The sequence below is a fragment of the Durio zibethinus genome, chromosome 14 (genome assembly GCF_047325235.1).
Source record: "Durio zibethinus cultivar Kanyao isolate XHJ-2024 chromosome 14, ASM4732523v1, whole genome shotgun sequence".
Taxonomy (NCBI): domain Eukaryota; kingdom Viridiplantae; phylum Streptophyta; class Magnoliopsida; order Malvales; family Malvaceae; genus Durio; species Durio zibethinus.
In genome coordinates, this window is record NC_143175.1 from 25320517 (window position 1) to 25336589 (window position 16073).

The 16073-nt window shown below is 36.0% G+C and overlaps 1 protein-coding gene and 1 pseudogene across 2 annotated transcripts; one reads left to right on the plus strand and one right to left on the minus strand.

Annotated features, from left to right (window-relative positions):
* Positions 1 to 357: 357 nt before the first annotated feature.
* On the minus strand, positions 358 to 4230 carry PHT4;2 (phosphate transporter 4;2). The gene is made up of 8 exons (XM_022887269.2): positions 3618 to 4230; positions 2635 to 2861; positions 2118 to 2466; positions 1979 to 2023; positions 1535 to 1681; positions 1115 to 1252; positions 953 to 986; positions 358 to 843 (listed from the first exon to the last, which is right to left on the minus strand). Exons 1-8 carry the CDS (start codon positions 4038 to 4040, stop codon positions 674 to 676), a joined length of 1533 nt encoding a protein of 510 aa, XP_022743004.2. The 5' UTR covers positions 4041 to 4230; the 3' UTR covers positions 358 to 673.
* Positions 4231 to 11417: 7187 nt separating this feature from the next.
* On the plus strand, positions 11418 to 13984 carry LOC111295570 (protein OCTOPUS pseudogene; annotated as a pseudogene). The gene has a single exon (XR_016327875.1). The product of XR_016327875.1 is annotated as a protein OCTOPUS pseudogene (transcript).
* Positions 13985 to 16073: the final 2089 nt, after the last annotated feature.

The following is a 16073-nucleotide window of genomic DNA, read 5'->3' on the forward strand; positions in this document are numbered from 1 at the left end:
ATCAAAGTGTTAGACCGGTTTCTAATGAATTCCCAGGGACAGAAGTTCTCTTTCCCTAGGTCATTTTTTATTAGAGGGGAAATGCTGATGCTTTGGTTGAATTTTCTCTTTGAACTTATTTACAGTATATTTGACCCAAAACGCTTTTGCTTGGCAGCATCATGGATTATGGCATCATTTCTGATAAAGTTATAGGGTTGACCCTAACAGTGGTCTTTGGTCCTAACTTGCTTGTTAACAGCAAAAAGAGAAAGTGAAATTTGGTTTTGATTTGGGTGAGATTTCATGATTCTGCATTCTGATAATTTCACTGCCAAGTGTTGGCAGGGAGCATATAAACTAACAGAATGCAGAAAATAAATGGAAACAAAAGTTTTATGTACTATATTATGAAATAATACAATATTAATCTTTGCAGTGATTTCTGATGGATATATGATATATCAGGTAAGGGAAAGAAAAAGAAAACGAGGCACATTTGCCAGAAGCAAAAACAAAGAATGAACTGTAAGTCACTAAATACTCTTGCTATACCATTCATGAATCATTGCCTAAAAGATTAGCCCCCAAAATTTTGAATGCTTAATTAAACTTCTGTTCATTTTCTCTTTACTTCCCAAGCATTAACCCTGTTTTTTTTATGCTGCATTATTAATTTATGTTCTGTGACATTCTAGAAAACTCGCTCCCCAGTTGCGAACAGGTTCCAGAAGATGGTTGTAACGAAATAGAGGCCAGCTGTGACACTGAGGAATGCTTGAAAAGATCCTAACCACTGCACAAAATAACCGGTTCCAATGGTGCTGATTATGGCAGCCAATGTTCCTGCTGAGTTTGCTATGCCTGTTCCCATTAAGAATATTGGAGACTTAGTTAAGGAAAACTGCAAATCTACAATAAATGTAATTAAAATCATCTATGCTAGTTACGAGATAGAATGGCTTTAATGTACCATGGACAAATCCTGCATACTGAGGTGCAATATCCTGATCAAATGAACCAAGTAAGTAGGCATTAGCTTGGTTGAGTACTCAGAAAAGTATGGGCAGTTATTGTCTTAGGGTGGCTAAGATTTGTTTATGTTTCATAATTGAATGGACAAAATGGAACTTACTTGCATATTGAGAAGAAAACCTGCTTGGCTAAAAGAACTCAAGCTCAGGGCTGCTGTCATAAATAAAGCTGCAACTGCAGGTGACTTTGCAAAATTTAGGCAGAGCAGTGACACCCCAGGACCAATGAAGCCTATAGACTATTACATTTACAATTACACATCAGCAGTTGCAATCTTTTAAATAGCAAGATGATAAGCAAAATAAAGAAATCAATGTCCCGAGGAGTGAACTGCCAACTTCAAAAGGTCTTTTACCATGGCTTTCATGCTTGTTTAATTTCTTACTTCTTCCAATTATTATCTACCCTAGTTAATATTTAGTGATCAAAACCAAATTTTTTAAATTCATGAATCTGATTTAGGGTTTAAGACTCGTGAGAGTACATGTCCTACATGATCTAATAGCTTTGGAAGGTGTACCTGCATGATCTTTCGAACTAATGTTATAGAGTAGCCGGCCTTGATTAGGGAATCCGATACTACACCTGCAATGTAACCTGAAATTGCCATTGTCCCCCATGGAACCGCACTAAACAAAGCTGCTTGTTTCAAGTTCACATTAAACACCTGCATTCAGCCGGTACGAATAATTTATTACACTAAGGAACATGAAAGTACTCCTACTAATAACAAGAAAAATAAGAAAATAAGTATCTAGATGTTTGAAAAATGCAGTTAAATTTAAGAAAAGCTGAACAAAAGTTGCAAGATAGATCCATGTATAAGCTTAACAAAAATTGTGTGAGTAGATCTCGACAAAGTTATGAGCCCTTGAGTATGCCAGCAACTTTTTCAAAAGCTTTAAGCATTTTGTATATAAAATAGACGGTAAATAGAGGATTAACTGATGAGAGAGCTACATACAGTCTTGAAATAAACGGGCATCCATGAGAGGAGAACAAAGTATCCCTGAAATAAAAAGCATGGCTCAAATGTCATTACATCTCATAAAAGAATTAATGAAGCCACTGAGAAGTTGTAGAAATGATGAAAAAAAACTCACCCAATTGTTAGTTACATTAGCAAATATGATTGCCCATGTCGGTAACTTTGACAAGAGGATGCGTATAGGTGGAAGCTCACCAGTATATACTGGAGGATCAACTTTCCCAGCCTGAATTAATCGTAGCTCAGATTTGCCGATAAAAGGACTTTCTCTCGGATCATTTGTTACTTTATATACCCATGATGACAACCATAGCAGCCCAAGAGATGAAAAGAAAATAAAAGGACCTGAAATTCCAATGGATGACAACATGATTGGTGTCAGAATTAAGCCCACAACATTTCCAAGATGAAATCCAGCCATAGAAATTCCAACTGCACTTGCTCTTTCATGCCCTGGAAACCACCTAGAAAAGATAGAGAAAAGAACAATTTTCGTCAGCCAGCCAGAGATCAATTCTTTAAACAGTGATGAAAATACTTTTTAATTTTCGTTACTAAAAATTTATATTCACGTATTAAATCATTTACGTGCTATAAAATACTAGCCTTAACGAGAACTGAGGCGTCATTACCTTGATAAGAGTGTGCTCATGGAGGGCAGAGCAACACCTTCAGCCAGACCAAAGAAGGCTCGAATTGCCAAGAGAGAAATGGTGGAGTGGTTGGCAGCCCAGGGAGTCAGAAGTGTAGCCAAAGACCACAAGGCCACACCCCATGCCAACACTCTTTTGCCTCCATATTTGTCCACCAAGGCTCCTCCAATCATAGAGGAGAATATGTATCCCCAAAGAAAGGCCGACTTCAAACAATGAAGAAAACAAGATGACACCGTCTAAACTGAGTCATACTTTTTCACATATCTATTTGATTGAATGAATACATGAAAAATTAGAGGTAACACTAAAAATCATAATACTATAGACCTAAAGAACAAATTAAATTTTAGGCCTTTCTCTAAATAAATTCTTTTGGTACATCATTCTCTAATTGGATACAATATTAACTAACCTGTAAACATCCTGTATACATCCCTATGGTCAGAACTAATAAAACCTAAACTCCCAAACTATTTGTTCCCCCACCTGTCAATTTGTACTTGGGTTTGGTTCAAAGTTCAAGCCGAACAGCCCATTGACCACATGAATTAGGTCCCTTTTGGTAGCCAAGGCCCACCCTTCTCGTCCAAAGTACAAACAACCACAAAACAGAACTGCCTCAACTAGGGAGGGATCGGGATTCGGGAACTTGGAAGCCACGTGGCATTACTCATAACAATCGTCTGGTATTTCTTTGAGTCAGAGAAAGTAAACTTTCATTTTCAAAAACTTAGCCTGCTAATATAAAAATGCCGTCTTTATATTAGCAATACAAGGATTTCCACTTTTCATATTTAGAGCGGCGAACCATCAGCTTATTCTTTTTCTCAACCACCACCCAACAACTACCCCATTTCTCTATATATGATACAAGTCAACAATTTTCGTTAAGTGTTTTCTTACGTATGGATTCAAGAAAAGCGTTAAAAAAATGGAAAAGAGAGATTAATTTGGATTACCTGAACAATGCCAAGGAAAGAACTTGACCAACCAAACTTATCAGCGAGTGGAACAACGGTAACGGACATAACAACTCTGTCAGCATTACATAAACACATAGCACAAGCCATTAAAGCCACCACCTTGAACCTCTCTGGCACCATCCTCACGGGGGTTTCCCCGATCAAAATCCTTCTTTCCGTCCTCTCCGCCGTGCACCTCACCACCCCTCCTCCTTCCTTCTTCTTGGAATCCTCTCTTATTCTTGATGACAAGCCCAAGCTCTCCCATTTGACCTTCTTTCTAAGGACTTTACGCTGAAACCCGAGGTTTGTCGTCCTTGATTGGATCAAACTTGATTGAGAGCTGCTCAAGAAACAATAAGGCTTGGGGGAAGAAGAAGAAGAAGAAAATTGAAGTTGCAAAGTCTTAGCAGCCGTCATAAGGATAGAAATAGCAAGAAGCTTGAGATGATCAGTGTGAAGATTTTACTATAATAATAATTAACATAAGAATCAACAACTTATCATAAAATCTTTCTGCTATAATGCTGGAGATTTTGCCTTCTCTGTATTAAAGAGAGAAAAAAATGGTTTTGATATGGGGTTGTTGAGGGACGGTAGAGGCCGAGGCGACTAGAGAATCGGTCCCTACGAATATATTTACGTCACTCAGTTAAGAGGGTATTTTCGTCACAAAATATTTTATGTTTCCTTGGGTTGCCCTTGCCTATAACCAAAGACTCGTACGTGGGAACACGTGGATTTGCTTACCTAACCTCGAATTTTCTCCAACAACCCCCATGTCTGCTGGCTACTGTGACCGGTCTCCTCAAAAATTCATCCTCCATTTTCCAATCTTCCTTCTATTTTTTACAGCTGGGATAAAATTTTTCTTTTCAGAAAATTTACCGATCTTATCCGGGACCCGGTTAAATTTTAAAATCCATATTTTTTTTTTATGAACTTCTCAAACGCGGCGACCCGGCGGAGTGGGTAGGCATTGGATTTTTTTTTTTTCCATTTTTACAGTGAGTAATTATAAAGTACTCACAGTCACATATTTAGTTTTTCATTGATCTTTTTTTTCTATTTTGAGCAATAATTTTGTAATTTAAAAACAAGTCATTAATGATATATAAGAGTGAATTAAACTTCCTAAGAGTCTTTCATAGGATCGAATCTATCATTGGTTTACCCAACTAATTAAATTAGTGGACTTTCAACTCTGCATTAGTAAGGACAACTTCTAGCTCAAGAAAATAAAATGTGAGTTGAACATATCAATACCTTACAATTATTTTGGGTTCGGCGTAAATTAATTGACAACTTATCGATTAAATGATAAGTGTTTTAAAATTTGATTCGGCTAAGTTAGTTAAGATATGATTACAATTAGATTTATGAATAATGTTTATTAATATTTTTTATTTTTTAAATTACATGAATTGAATTATTTATAAATTTAGATATTCATAAATTTTTTATAATCGGTATCCATGAATATGTAATTCGAATTTAAAATTGACATTTCAATAATTCATGTAAATAATGAGGCCTTTCAAATATTGCATTGCCTTGGCTGAAAAAATGGTGGGATAGCCTTGCCCTTTGGCCCTCGACGTTTAGTGAATTACTACTAATTAATATTCTGATTAATACTGTATATATATATATATAAGGTCATGATCGAGGGTAGGTGGATAGGTGGAATATGAGATTATAAATAAAAGGTTTTGCTCTGAGTTTTAAAATAAAAATTTTTTAAAAATAATAGTAGTTCTCTTGGCAAATTGTTGTCCACAACCCGAGGAAATGATTCAGAAAGTGGAAATAACTTGCAACAAATGAGGTTAGGTTGCTTTTTTTTTTTTGTTTTAAATTGCGAAAGAAATAAGGTCTTGATCTTGACTATTGCGATTTAAATAATGCTGACAGGTGAAGCAAAGCCAGTTCACAGTCACAGATCACAATCAATCTGAGAAGCGGGCCCTTTCTACTTTAGCCGATTGGATTTTACAAGTATATATCGAGCTAATAGTACGTTTTAGTTTTCGATGATATCAAGAGAGATTTTTTTAGATTTTAATAATTCATAATCTCACAATTTTAGCTTATGTTTGTGCTTTGTTACTTTCTTGTACGCATCCAATGTGGTTTTGGAGTCAGGGTCAGGGCATCAACCTTCGGTTTTAGTATGGGACTGCGTGAGTCATGCCTTCATATCTGAGCTGAAAGGTCATCTATACGGAGTTGAGTGCGTTGCTTTCTCACCCGAAGGTTACTTAGAGCCGTTGCAATGGGAAATCTTGTATTTGTTGGAGGATACATTTACCTTTGGGATTGGCGGAGTGAGATGTTGGTTACAAAGCTTAAAGCAATTTCATCTTGTTCTACTGTTCGTATGTCACTTTCTCTTGGCTAACCGCTGGAAAGAAGTACCCGAAATTCTGGGCGTTTCTGGCTTTAATTAATATTAGTACATTTTCCATCCACTAAGCCCAAGTTGGTGCTATGAAGAAGGTTTTAAAACAGAACTTGGCCCATTTTTCCCTTAAAGGGCCTAAAAGTTTCCACCAACACGATTTAAGGTGTAGAAAAGGGCAACACTGATGTCTGATCTTGTACCATTGAAATCAACGGGCTGGGCTCCATCGCTTAATAAAGCAAAATTTCGCAGACAGAGAAAAATTTTTTGGATCTTTCTTGCAAGAATGCATACATCCTTTCCAAGCAAAACTCATTGGCCTCTCAACTTTAACATTAAAAGGAAAAAGGGAAGGCGAAAACCCATTTCCAATTGAGGCTCTATACCAAGAGCCCTATAGTTACTAGAAAAACCATGAGGATGTTAAACTTTGGTAAAGAACATTATAGCATTTACAAAACTTGAATTCCACATTTTTCTTTCTAGTATTTTTTATTAGAAGCGTTTTGCCAGAATAAATATGAAATTTGATCCAAAGGGAATCAGGAGGATACTATTAGCTAGGTGTAGCATATCTTTTTCCCTTGATGGGGGAAAATTATAAAAAAAAAAAAAGTAAGTGATAACAGCATGTAACAAGAAAAACGGGAAGTTGGATGCATTCCCTCTTTATTGTCACACATGCACCGATCACTTTGTCTCCCTGTATGATCAAGGTAAAACAATTATGATTTCTATATCTTGCCTCATTAAAATGGACGATATAATGTGAAATGGGTTTTTTGGGAGAAGCATGTTGGGGTCCAAATTGGAGGTATATATATCAAATATCATTAATTTCTACCCATTCTTTTTAAAATAAAAAGCTTCTGATTTATATGCGCTGTATGTTTTTGTGGGGGCAATGGACTCAATTAGATTATCCTTTTTACGCTCATAAATCTTTGGTAATGATGGAGCTTACCTTTTTCTATTTTATCTACAGTTAGACATGTATTTGCATCTGAGTTTTCTTCACAGCTTATTCTCCTAGAAAAATAAAGAGGTACATTGGGAAGAAAAAGAAATTGTTATCAGAAGAATGAATATATATATATATATATATATATAACTTTTTCTGTGAATATGGTTTCTGTAATTATGGACAATAATGATCTTAGTGACATAACAGGACAACATGATTTGATATAATGGCTTGGGAGAAATTGGTGGAATCCATTGGTGCGCATGTTTATCTTCTTTTCATATTCAATTGTTTTCACTGTTTCCAAATCAATTTATCTTCGTTAATCTTCATGATTTTCGCAGAAAAGGTGAGCTTTACAGCTCTAAAAAGATGTCAACTCTGCTGCAATTTGAACAAGTAAAATTAGAGTCCCTGTGCTATATATGAGATTCACCCCTCAATTTGGGGACTTCGTATCTTCTGCTTAAAATCTGCTCCCCGTTTATGTCAGAATCATCAGTGGGTGGACGAAGGGATTATTATGAATTAATGATGTTAAATAGTGATGCATAACATGAACATAAATCATGATAATTTTCATTAAGGTTACATTAATTGCCCTACCATTTTGTCCTAAATCATTTTATCATTGCAATGTTAGGTTTAATTTTGTTATATTATCAATTATAAGTCTTGAAATTTAATTTTTAAATTTATTGAATATTATATTTTGAAGTTGATTAAATAAATAAATTACACAAGTTTAATTTCATTCTCCAGCTTTAAATTATAGTTTAGTACAAATTCCACATGCCAACTATAAATCATAATAGTTGGTATACAAAAAATCGAGCCTATAATCTTTATTTTAGACAATATAGGTGAAAGTGTTACTTTATCCACATATAAAGTTGTCAATAATACTTACACATGCTAACGTTCACAAATATATATTATTAAGTAGATGTTGAAGAAGTGGCCACTGATCAAAGAGTAGAAATTTAGTGAGAATCATATCTATATATCAACAAGAAGTAGTTGTCAATGACAAAAACAAGCATGAGACAACAAATATACCACGAAAATGATTGATTGGAGAGTGATTTGCATGCATGGGGTTATGGTAAATTGTAGTCTAATATTGAACTTGTAAGAGCTTTGGTGGGGACTAAGAGAATAAGTTGGAGGAATACATTAACAACCTTACGCATATTTACATACCCATTTTATAAATAATAAATATATTTCCCATTTTATGAATAATACATATTTTTTTCTCTCCTATTTTATATGTTTATGTTTGATTTTTTTATCAAATAATAATAAAAATTAGATGAATAAACATATATAATAATAATAAAATAAGGGAAGTAGAAAATTTATAAACAATCGGCCAAAACAAACAAAAATCAAGAAAGAGACAAACCCTGGAGACTGGAGAAAGAGTAATAAAGCGAAAAGAAAAGGTAGAGAGGACAGGGACAGGGGAAGCCTTTACGCTTCATTTCATATAGAAAAATACACTCGCTTGTACATTGGCCACAATCTCTCGTTCTCGTGCCAATGTACAAAGGCACATATGATTGCGTGAGGACGACCAAGTCGGAGGGGCCTTGGGTTTTGGTTATGATTATGGGACCCCGTGAAAGGCAACCGAAAGGAGGTGGAACTCGATGAGAGACAGATGGCCTTTATAGCTAAGGCTTGAACTAGCCGAGGATGGAGGGGGGGTGTTTGATGCTCATATATGATATCTCTCGTGACTTAGCGGCGGTCATCTTCCTAAAGTATCATTTTTCGTACTTCGTGGAAATTAAGAAAAAAATTTTATTTTTATGTATTTAATATTAAATTTTAAATTTTTATAAAATTAATATTATATAGTTTTATATAAATAAAAAGTAATCTTGAAATTTTAATATGAAAAAGAAAATAATAAAAAATATTAAGTCAAAATTTTTTTTCGTAAGTCATAAGCTCCTATATCCTAATGAAAATATTGAATAAATCTCAAATCTTAATATAATTATCAAAGAGGTTGCTACGTATATATATATATGCTCTCTAAATTAATTTTACAAGAAATAATAACTATTGTAATAATTGCAAAGATTTGTCATTAACATTTTCTGCCGGTCGATAATATCTAAGAGAAATATGTTAAAATAAAAAAAAATTACATATTATTATTCTGCATTTTATTTTGGAGGAATGATTATAAAATACATATATTATATTGCGGAAAATTGATGGGAGATTCCTCTTATTCGTCGGCACACGTGAGAATACAAAATTCAACGACTGCTTTCAATCAGATCATCAGATGGTGATATCATCAAATCAAATAGACTTGGGAGCTAGACTGGCCCTATTGTAACCTCCTCTCGTGGGCCCGAGCCTGTTTCCCTTTGGGCTTTGGAGATTCAAACGTGATTCCCACGCGCTCCCCAATCAGTTTAATCTAATCGCTCGGCATTACAATTGCTGACCTGAACATATCGTCTTTGATACCATATGGGGCACGTAAGCCTACATGATCTGTTACAGATACAGGTGTGCCACTCATCTCCCAATTATTTTTTAGCAGTCTATTAAAAATCACAACATTTTTAATGAATTAATTATGTTAAATGAGAAAATAATTTAATAAATAATAAAATTTTATTTTTTAACCTGTCTTTTAAACATAACACATAATACAAATTATCGTAGTGATTAAAAGAAAGAACCACAGTGGATTATAATGCATGAATTCCTAAAAAAAAAAAAAAATTAAGGGTGACTTGACTAATTACAAATGAATTAGGTTCTAAAAAAAATATATTGGTATGAAATCAGATTACAGGAGAGTATGTAAGTTACAATTGAGGAAAAGAAAAAATAGAACCCAAGTTGAATGCAAGCATTGGAGTCATAGGTTTACGAGGAACTTAAATTTCAAGTGTTCTTTAATATATATATATATATATATATATATACATGTTTTAGAATCCTTTTACAAAAAATTAAGTAAAGATTTTTAAAAGCTAACAAATAAAAGAAAAAAGAAGAGTAATTTATGATAGTCTAGAATATATTCTATGGGGAAAAGCTTATGAAATTCAAAAAATAAAAAGTAGTGATAAAAAAATTACCTAAAAAAATGAAACTAATTTTCCTTGATGATTTTGCATATCTCACAAGCAACAAATCTTTCTTTCTTTTTCTTTTGAGAAATTCTCTCCTCTCTTAGACATTAAGTATTCAATCACTTATAAAACATAAATAAAACAAGAAATAGTGATAATTTTTAGTTTATTAAAAAGAGGCAAGTTTCTCTTTTGAAGAAATGGCTCAGTCGACCAGGGGGGCCCAAGGACAAGGGGCTTTTGCCATGCATTTGAGTGATTCCATTTTTGTGTGTATTCGGAGTCTTTGGAGTTTGGACTCACCCCCGTCATTTTTATGTACCCTTTACTAATTATTATTACAAACCAAGGAAAATAATTGTCCAGTGAAAGAAAAAAAAAAAAAAAAAACACATGAAAATACCCAAAGAAACGATGTCATCTTAATTCATGTAGCACTAATTTAGTAATTCTCTCAGACTCAGCCAAAGCTGAACGACCCCGTTTTTGCTTAGACAAAGATAAGCTTGGTCTGGAATCAAAGATTGAGAGTGACCTTTTGATAGGTACGTGTGGATCAATTGGTGAGACAATATCTGAATCCACAAAATAAAGCCAAATGAAAAAACTTGCACAAGAATTGCACTTATTTGGGGGAGTTTAAAATAAATTAAATAAATAAATAAATAAAAAAAGAACAAAAAGGCTAAAAAAAAAAAAAAAAAAAGGGTAAGAAAGCGAAAAATGATGAAGGAGATTGAGAAAAACAGGCCTTCACCCGACCCTTCCTCTCCCTCTAGTGAAGGCGTGGTTTGCTTTTGCTTTCTATCGACAGGAATCTTTGAAAATCCAAAGCATTCCCTAAGCAAAGAAATTTTAATAAATCTCAAGGAAAAATATATATAGTTACTGTAAAAGCAAATTAAAGGGCTTGTAACAAAATTTGATAAAATTATGATTAGCAATTTTGGTTGATAGAATTTTTATAAAATCTACTTAATAGGATAAGCTAAAGCATGTGTAATTGACTTATATATGCAGTTATCACACAAGAGTTTGATTAGTTTTTTACATTTTTTATGTATTAAAGAGTGGCTAAAGTTTTAGATCTAAATCCAATTGAGATAATAATATCAACTCCATAATCAAAATTACTACTTTCAAGTTTTGATAATGCTTAAATTAACCTTAAAATACAAATATTGATCTAATTAACAATGTTTAAATAAGCTGATCATGAGAGCCTAAACAAATAAGTTTTTTTTTTTTTTTTTTGGAGGAAATAAAAGATTTAAGTCTAGTTAGACAAAGAGAGTTAAATCTCAAAAGACAAAAGTGATTGTTGTTACTTAATTTTTGTTTTGGTCCTTGTGCTATGGTGCTTAAGACAAGACAAGTAGGGCCCAAAACAGTCAATCGACAAGCGGGTGCTCCTAGGAAAAACTAGTTTAACATGTAAGGAAACAAGCAAAGCAAAGATTGACAGAAAGAAAGAGAAAGGAAAGGATCAAAAGGAGCAGTGAAATGTGAAGTGAGTTTGAGTAGTGGATCGTTCTAATTCTATCTACGCCGAGATTTTCCTTTCTTTTCCTATTTGCAAATCCTTGCTTTTCAATTTTCTTCCGTTGCTTCCCATCATTCTCTTTCTCTTTCTCATTCTCATTATCCTTCTTTCCTCTCATTTTTTTTTTCTTTCACTCGCGCTTATAATATGAGCATAGTGCTCATTTCATTCTACTACCGGTTATGAATCCCAACGTGGAGCCACCACAACCGCCGCAGCCCCACCGTTCTTCTACTTCCTGTGACCGCCACCCTGAAGAGCATTTTACTGGCTTTTGCCCCTCATGCCTCTGCGAACGTCTCGCTGTTCTCGAGCCTTCTTCTGCTGCTGCTTCTTCTTCTTCGTCTCGGAAACGTCCCATCGCCGCCACTACTTCCACCGCCACCGCCGCACTTAAAGCCATATTCAAGGCTTCCGGAGGAGGTGGTACGCGACCTGCGTTTTTTCCCGAGCTCCGGCGGACAAAGTCCTTTTCGGCCTCGAAAAACGAGGGTTTATCCGGGGCTTTTGAGCCTCAGAGGAAATCTTGTGACGTTAGGGTTCGAAACACGCTTTGGTCACTTTTTTATCAAGACGACGAGAGGAACCCACATAAAAAAGAAGCTGCAGGAAACGGAAGATATTGCGAAATTGTTGAAGTTGAAGCTCGAACTTTGGGTTCTTCTTCAAGTGTTGTTCAAGGTCCTGTTTTTGAAAGCAAAGAAGAATACAAAAATGAGAGTGAAACCGATCACGAAGACGACATTGAGATCATAGAAGAAGAACAACCCAATGTGGCTGTTCCTCATGCGAGTTTAATCGAAGAGAAAGTTGAAGCAATTGTGGAAGAATACGAAAAGGAACTGTATCAAGAAGAGGAGCTGAAGCCCATGAAGGATCATATAGATCTTGATTCGCAAACAAAGAAGGCTTCTGGAAGAGATTTTAAGGAGATTGCTGGGAGTTTCTGGTCAGCTGCTTCAGTTTTCAGCAAGAAATTGCAAAAATGGAGGCAAAATCAGAAGCTTAAGAAGAGGAGAAATGGAGGTGGGTCAGCGAGATTGCCAGTGGAGAAGCCGACTGGGAGACAATACAGAGAAACCCAGTCGGAAATTGCGGATTATGGGTTCGGGAGAAGGTCTTGTGACACGGATCCAAGGTTTTCCCTTGATGCAGGGAGGATGTCATTTGATGCAGTAAGGATGTCGTTTGATGACCCAAGATATTCTTTTGATGAGCCAAGAGCTTCTTGGGATGGGCACTTGACCGGGAGAACATTTCCAAGAATGCCCACAATGGTTTCCGTTGTGGAGGATGCTCCAGTTCATCATGTTATGAGGTCTGATACTCAAATTCCTGTGGAGGATCCGCCGGCTATGAATTCCATTGATGAGGATGAATCTCGTCCTGGAGGGTCAGCTCAAACTAGGGATTATTATTCGGATTCTTCTTCTAGGAGAAGAAAGAGTCTTGATAGGTCCGGTTCTATCAGGAAGACTGCCGCAGCTGTAGTGGGTGAGATCGATGAAATGAAGTCGGTTTCTAATGCAAAGGTTTCTCCTGCAACTGTTGATTACTTCCATGGACCTAAACTTGTTGTGCCGGATAGGGATTCGAACTCGAATTCTTTGAGGGATGATTATTCTGAGGCTTTTGAGATTGGCTTTAGAGACAATGCATCTGTGATTGGGAATGGGGAACGGAAAGGGTCATCTAAGAAATCGCGGAGGTGGAGTATAGCTTGGAATATTTGGGGGTTTATTCACAGGAGTGTTAACAAAGATGAGGATGAAGATAGGTATAGTAGAGCTAATGGTGTGGAGAGGTCGTATTCAGAATCTTGGCCTGAGTTGAGAGGGGAACGGAATGGAGATGTGAGAGGGGGTTTTAATCCAAAGGTTTTGAGGAGCAATAGCAGTGTAAGCTGGAGGAATTCGAGCAGTTTTGGTGGTGCAAGGAAGAAATGCGTTGAGCCAAACGGGCATAGTAAGAAGAGAGATGAGTTTGTGTTGGAGAAGAATAGGAGTGCAAGATATTCACCAAATAACATTGATAATGGACTGTTAAGGTTCTACTTGACACCGATGAGGAGCAGCCGGAGAGTTGGGTCAGGCAAAAGCAAGGCAAGCCATGCACATTCTATTGCGAGAAGTGCACCGAGGTTGTACTGAATTTGAGATTCGTAAGATGTTTCTTTGGTTTAATGTTGTTAATTTTGCTGCATTTGTTTTGTAACCACACGTGCCTATGTATTCTTGCCGGTTGGTTGGATAAAAAAAAAAGCACCCTAAAATTGTTGCAGTTCTTGTGAGCGGCATGCTTCTTCCACTATTCAAATAACAAATTTTTCTTTGTTTCTTGTTTCGAATCACATTTTGTTAAATTTTTTGAGTCTTTCCTTTCTTCTGTTCTCTTTTACCAGAAAAGGTTTGGACAAACAGAATATATGTGCAGATATAATAGAGATGTGATCCCTTAGATCAGTTTGGTTTCTCTTATTTCTTTGTCTCATACAGAGTTGGCTGATAGGTGGTGAAGGCTGAAAATTTTGTACGAGTATGTTACCCGTGACATTTGGCATGTTGTATACTGTTGTGGAAGTGGGCTTATGCGCCTTGAAGTTTCTATTTGTCACGAAGTGATACACAGGATAAGAAATACGGCCAACTTATGCTATATACACAAATTAAACTAACTTGCATGCAAATCTTGTAATAATGAGTTTTATGAGAAGGATTGTAGAAGATTGGCTGTACGGCCTCTCAATATGAAATTGCTCGATCTGGATCTCATGATTGCTTTCCATCATCCTACTGCGAATAGATGTGGATGTAATGGCTTTTGAAATATATTTAGCTTCTGTTATGCTCGCATTTCACAGTGGTAAAACCTTTGCTTTTAAATGTTTTTTGGAGTTTGGGGCTTCTGCTAGTGCATACTTAGCAGCCAGCTTCAAATGGCCAGTTTCTTTGAAACTGCAAGTTTGGTTCTCTGTATTTATAAAATCAATGATGGAGCTGGACTAGTTACCCAATCTATCAGTCCATACAAGTTAATCTCATTCATGCCATATTCAGCAAAAAAAGAAAAAAAAATCTCGTCCTCATCCTCAGTAGATTTTCCAACAATGGTTCACTTTCTCTACTTTGTTGCCGCTCATGTTAAAGCTCACAGCCTGGCCGAGTATCCTGCTGGAAGTAATCAGGTGATCATATTTTCCACAAGCCGCAAGAATTTCAAGCTTAATCAGTTCAAGGAAGCAACCGTTACAAATGCAAAGATCTGTGATAACTAACACGAAAAAACAGCAAACAGTGCACTGTCATTTTTTTTCCTACTTTTAAATGCTATGACACAAAAGTGTAAATGTTAGGCATAGTGCCAACATGGTTAAACTCTAGTATTAATTGTCGTTTAGAAAAATTTAGTGCATGAAGTATCCAATAAATGTTCAAGCCCCCATTTTCGCATTGGCAGAAGCATAAATGAAACAAAGCAATGATTATTTCCCCATTAACAAGGTTAATCTTTCCCTTTTACAGGGATACCAAAAAGGAATCAAACCGAACACCAATTTCAGTCAAAGAGTTAGAGATGATCATGCTTTCTTCTTTTCTCTAAATATGTAAAAGTTCCATCATCAACAAGTTTTTGCCTCTAAAGTCAAAAGGTGACTAGGAACACATCCCAGCATGTTCCTCCATAGAAGAGTAAAGAAAGGAAAGAAAAAGAGTTAAAGAAGCTCAAAACCCAATGGCTTGTCTAAGAAACTCGCAACTGAGCCAAAATAAGAAGTGGGTTGCAATAATTTGTTTCAGATAATTGGGAACTTATACGTCAACGTTTGTACACTTATGGCTGAAACTCCACGATTGATTGTGGCCTTCTTTATAGACCGAGACATGGACATTTTTCCCGTTCGTATGGCTCTCCAATACAGTGAGGAATTTGGTACCATTTGTTTTTACCAGGGACAGAGGAAGTTTATCTGAAAGAGATGAAAATCTTCCAACAAGATATTGTTGTCCGGACAAAACATCAGAGTTTTCATGGTATTTCGTCTCAATTTGGTTTTGCAAGGGCCATTGTTAAAATATTTTAATAAATGGATTTGAAATTTTTAGAATTGGGATGTGTTTGGGTCTAGAGTTAGTTGGACTTTTGTTCATCTCAATTTGGGCTCAGTCTTTGGCCCAAAATTACCCACATTTGACAGTCTCTAGTCCATACGTGGGCTCCTCATCTTCTCCATGACCGTGTTCCCCAAAAGCCTCTCACCGATGCGAGTTCTCAAGGCAGAAATCAGAGAAAAATCCCACTCTGCACTTGCTTTCTTCTACTCAGCAACTCGTCATCCAGGTGACACCCACTCACCCGACGTTTTCCACCACATCCTTCGACGACTGGTCGACTCCCAACTTGTTTCTCACGTGACTAAGGTCGTTCAACTCAT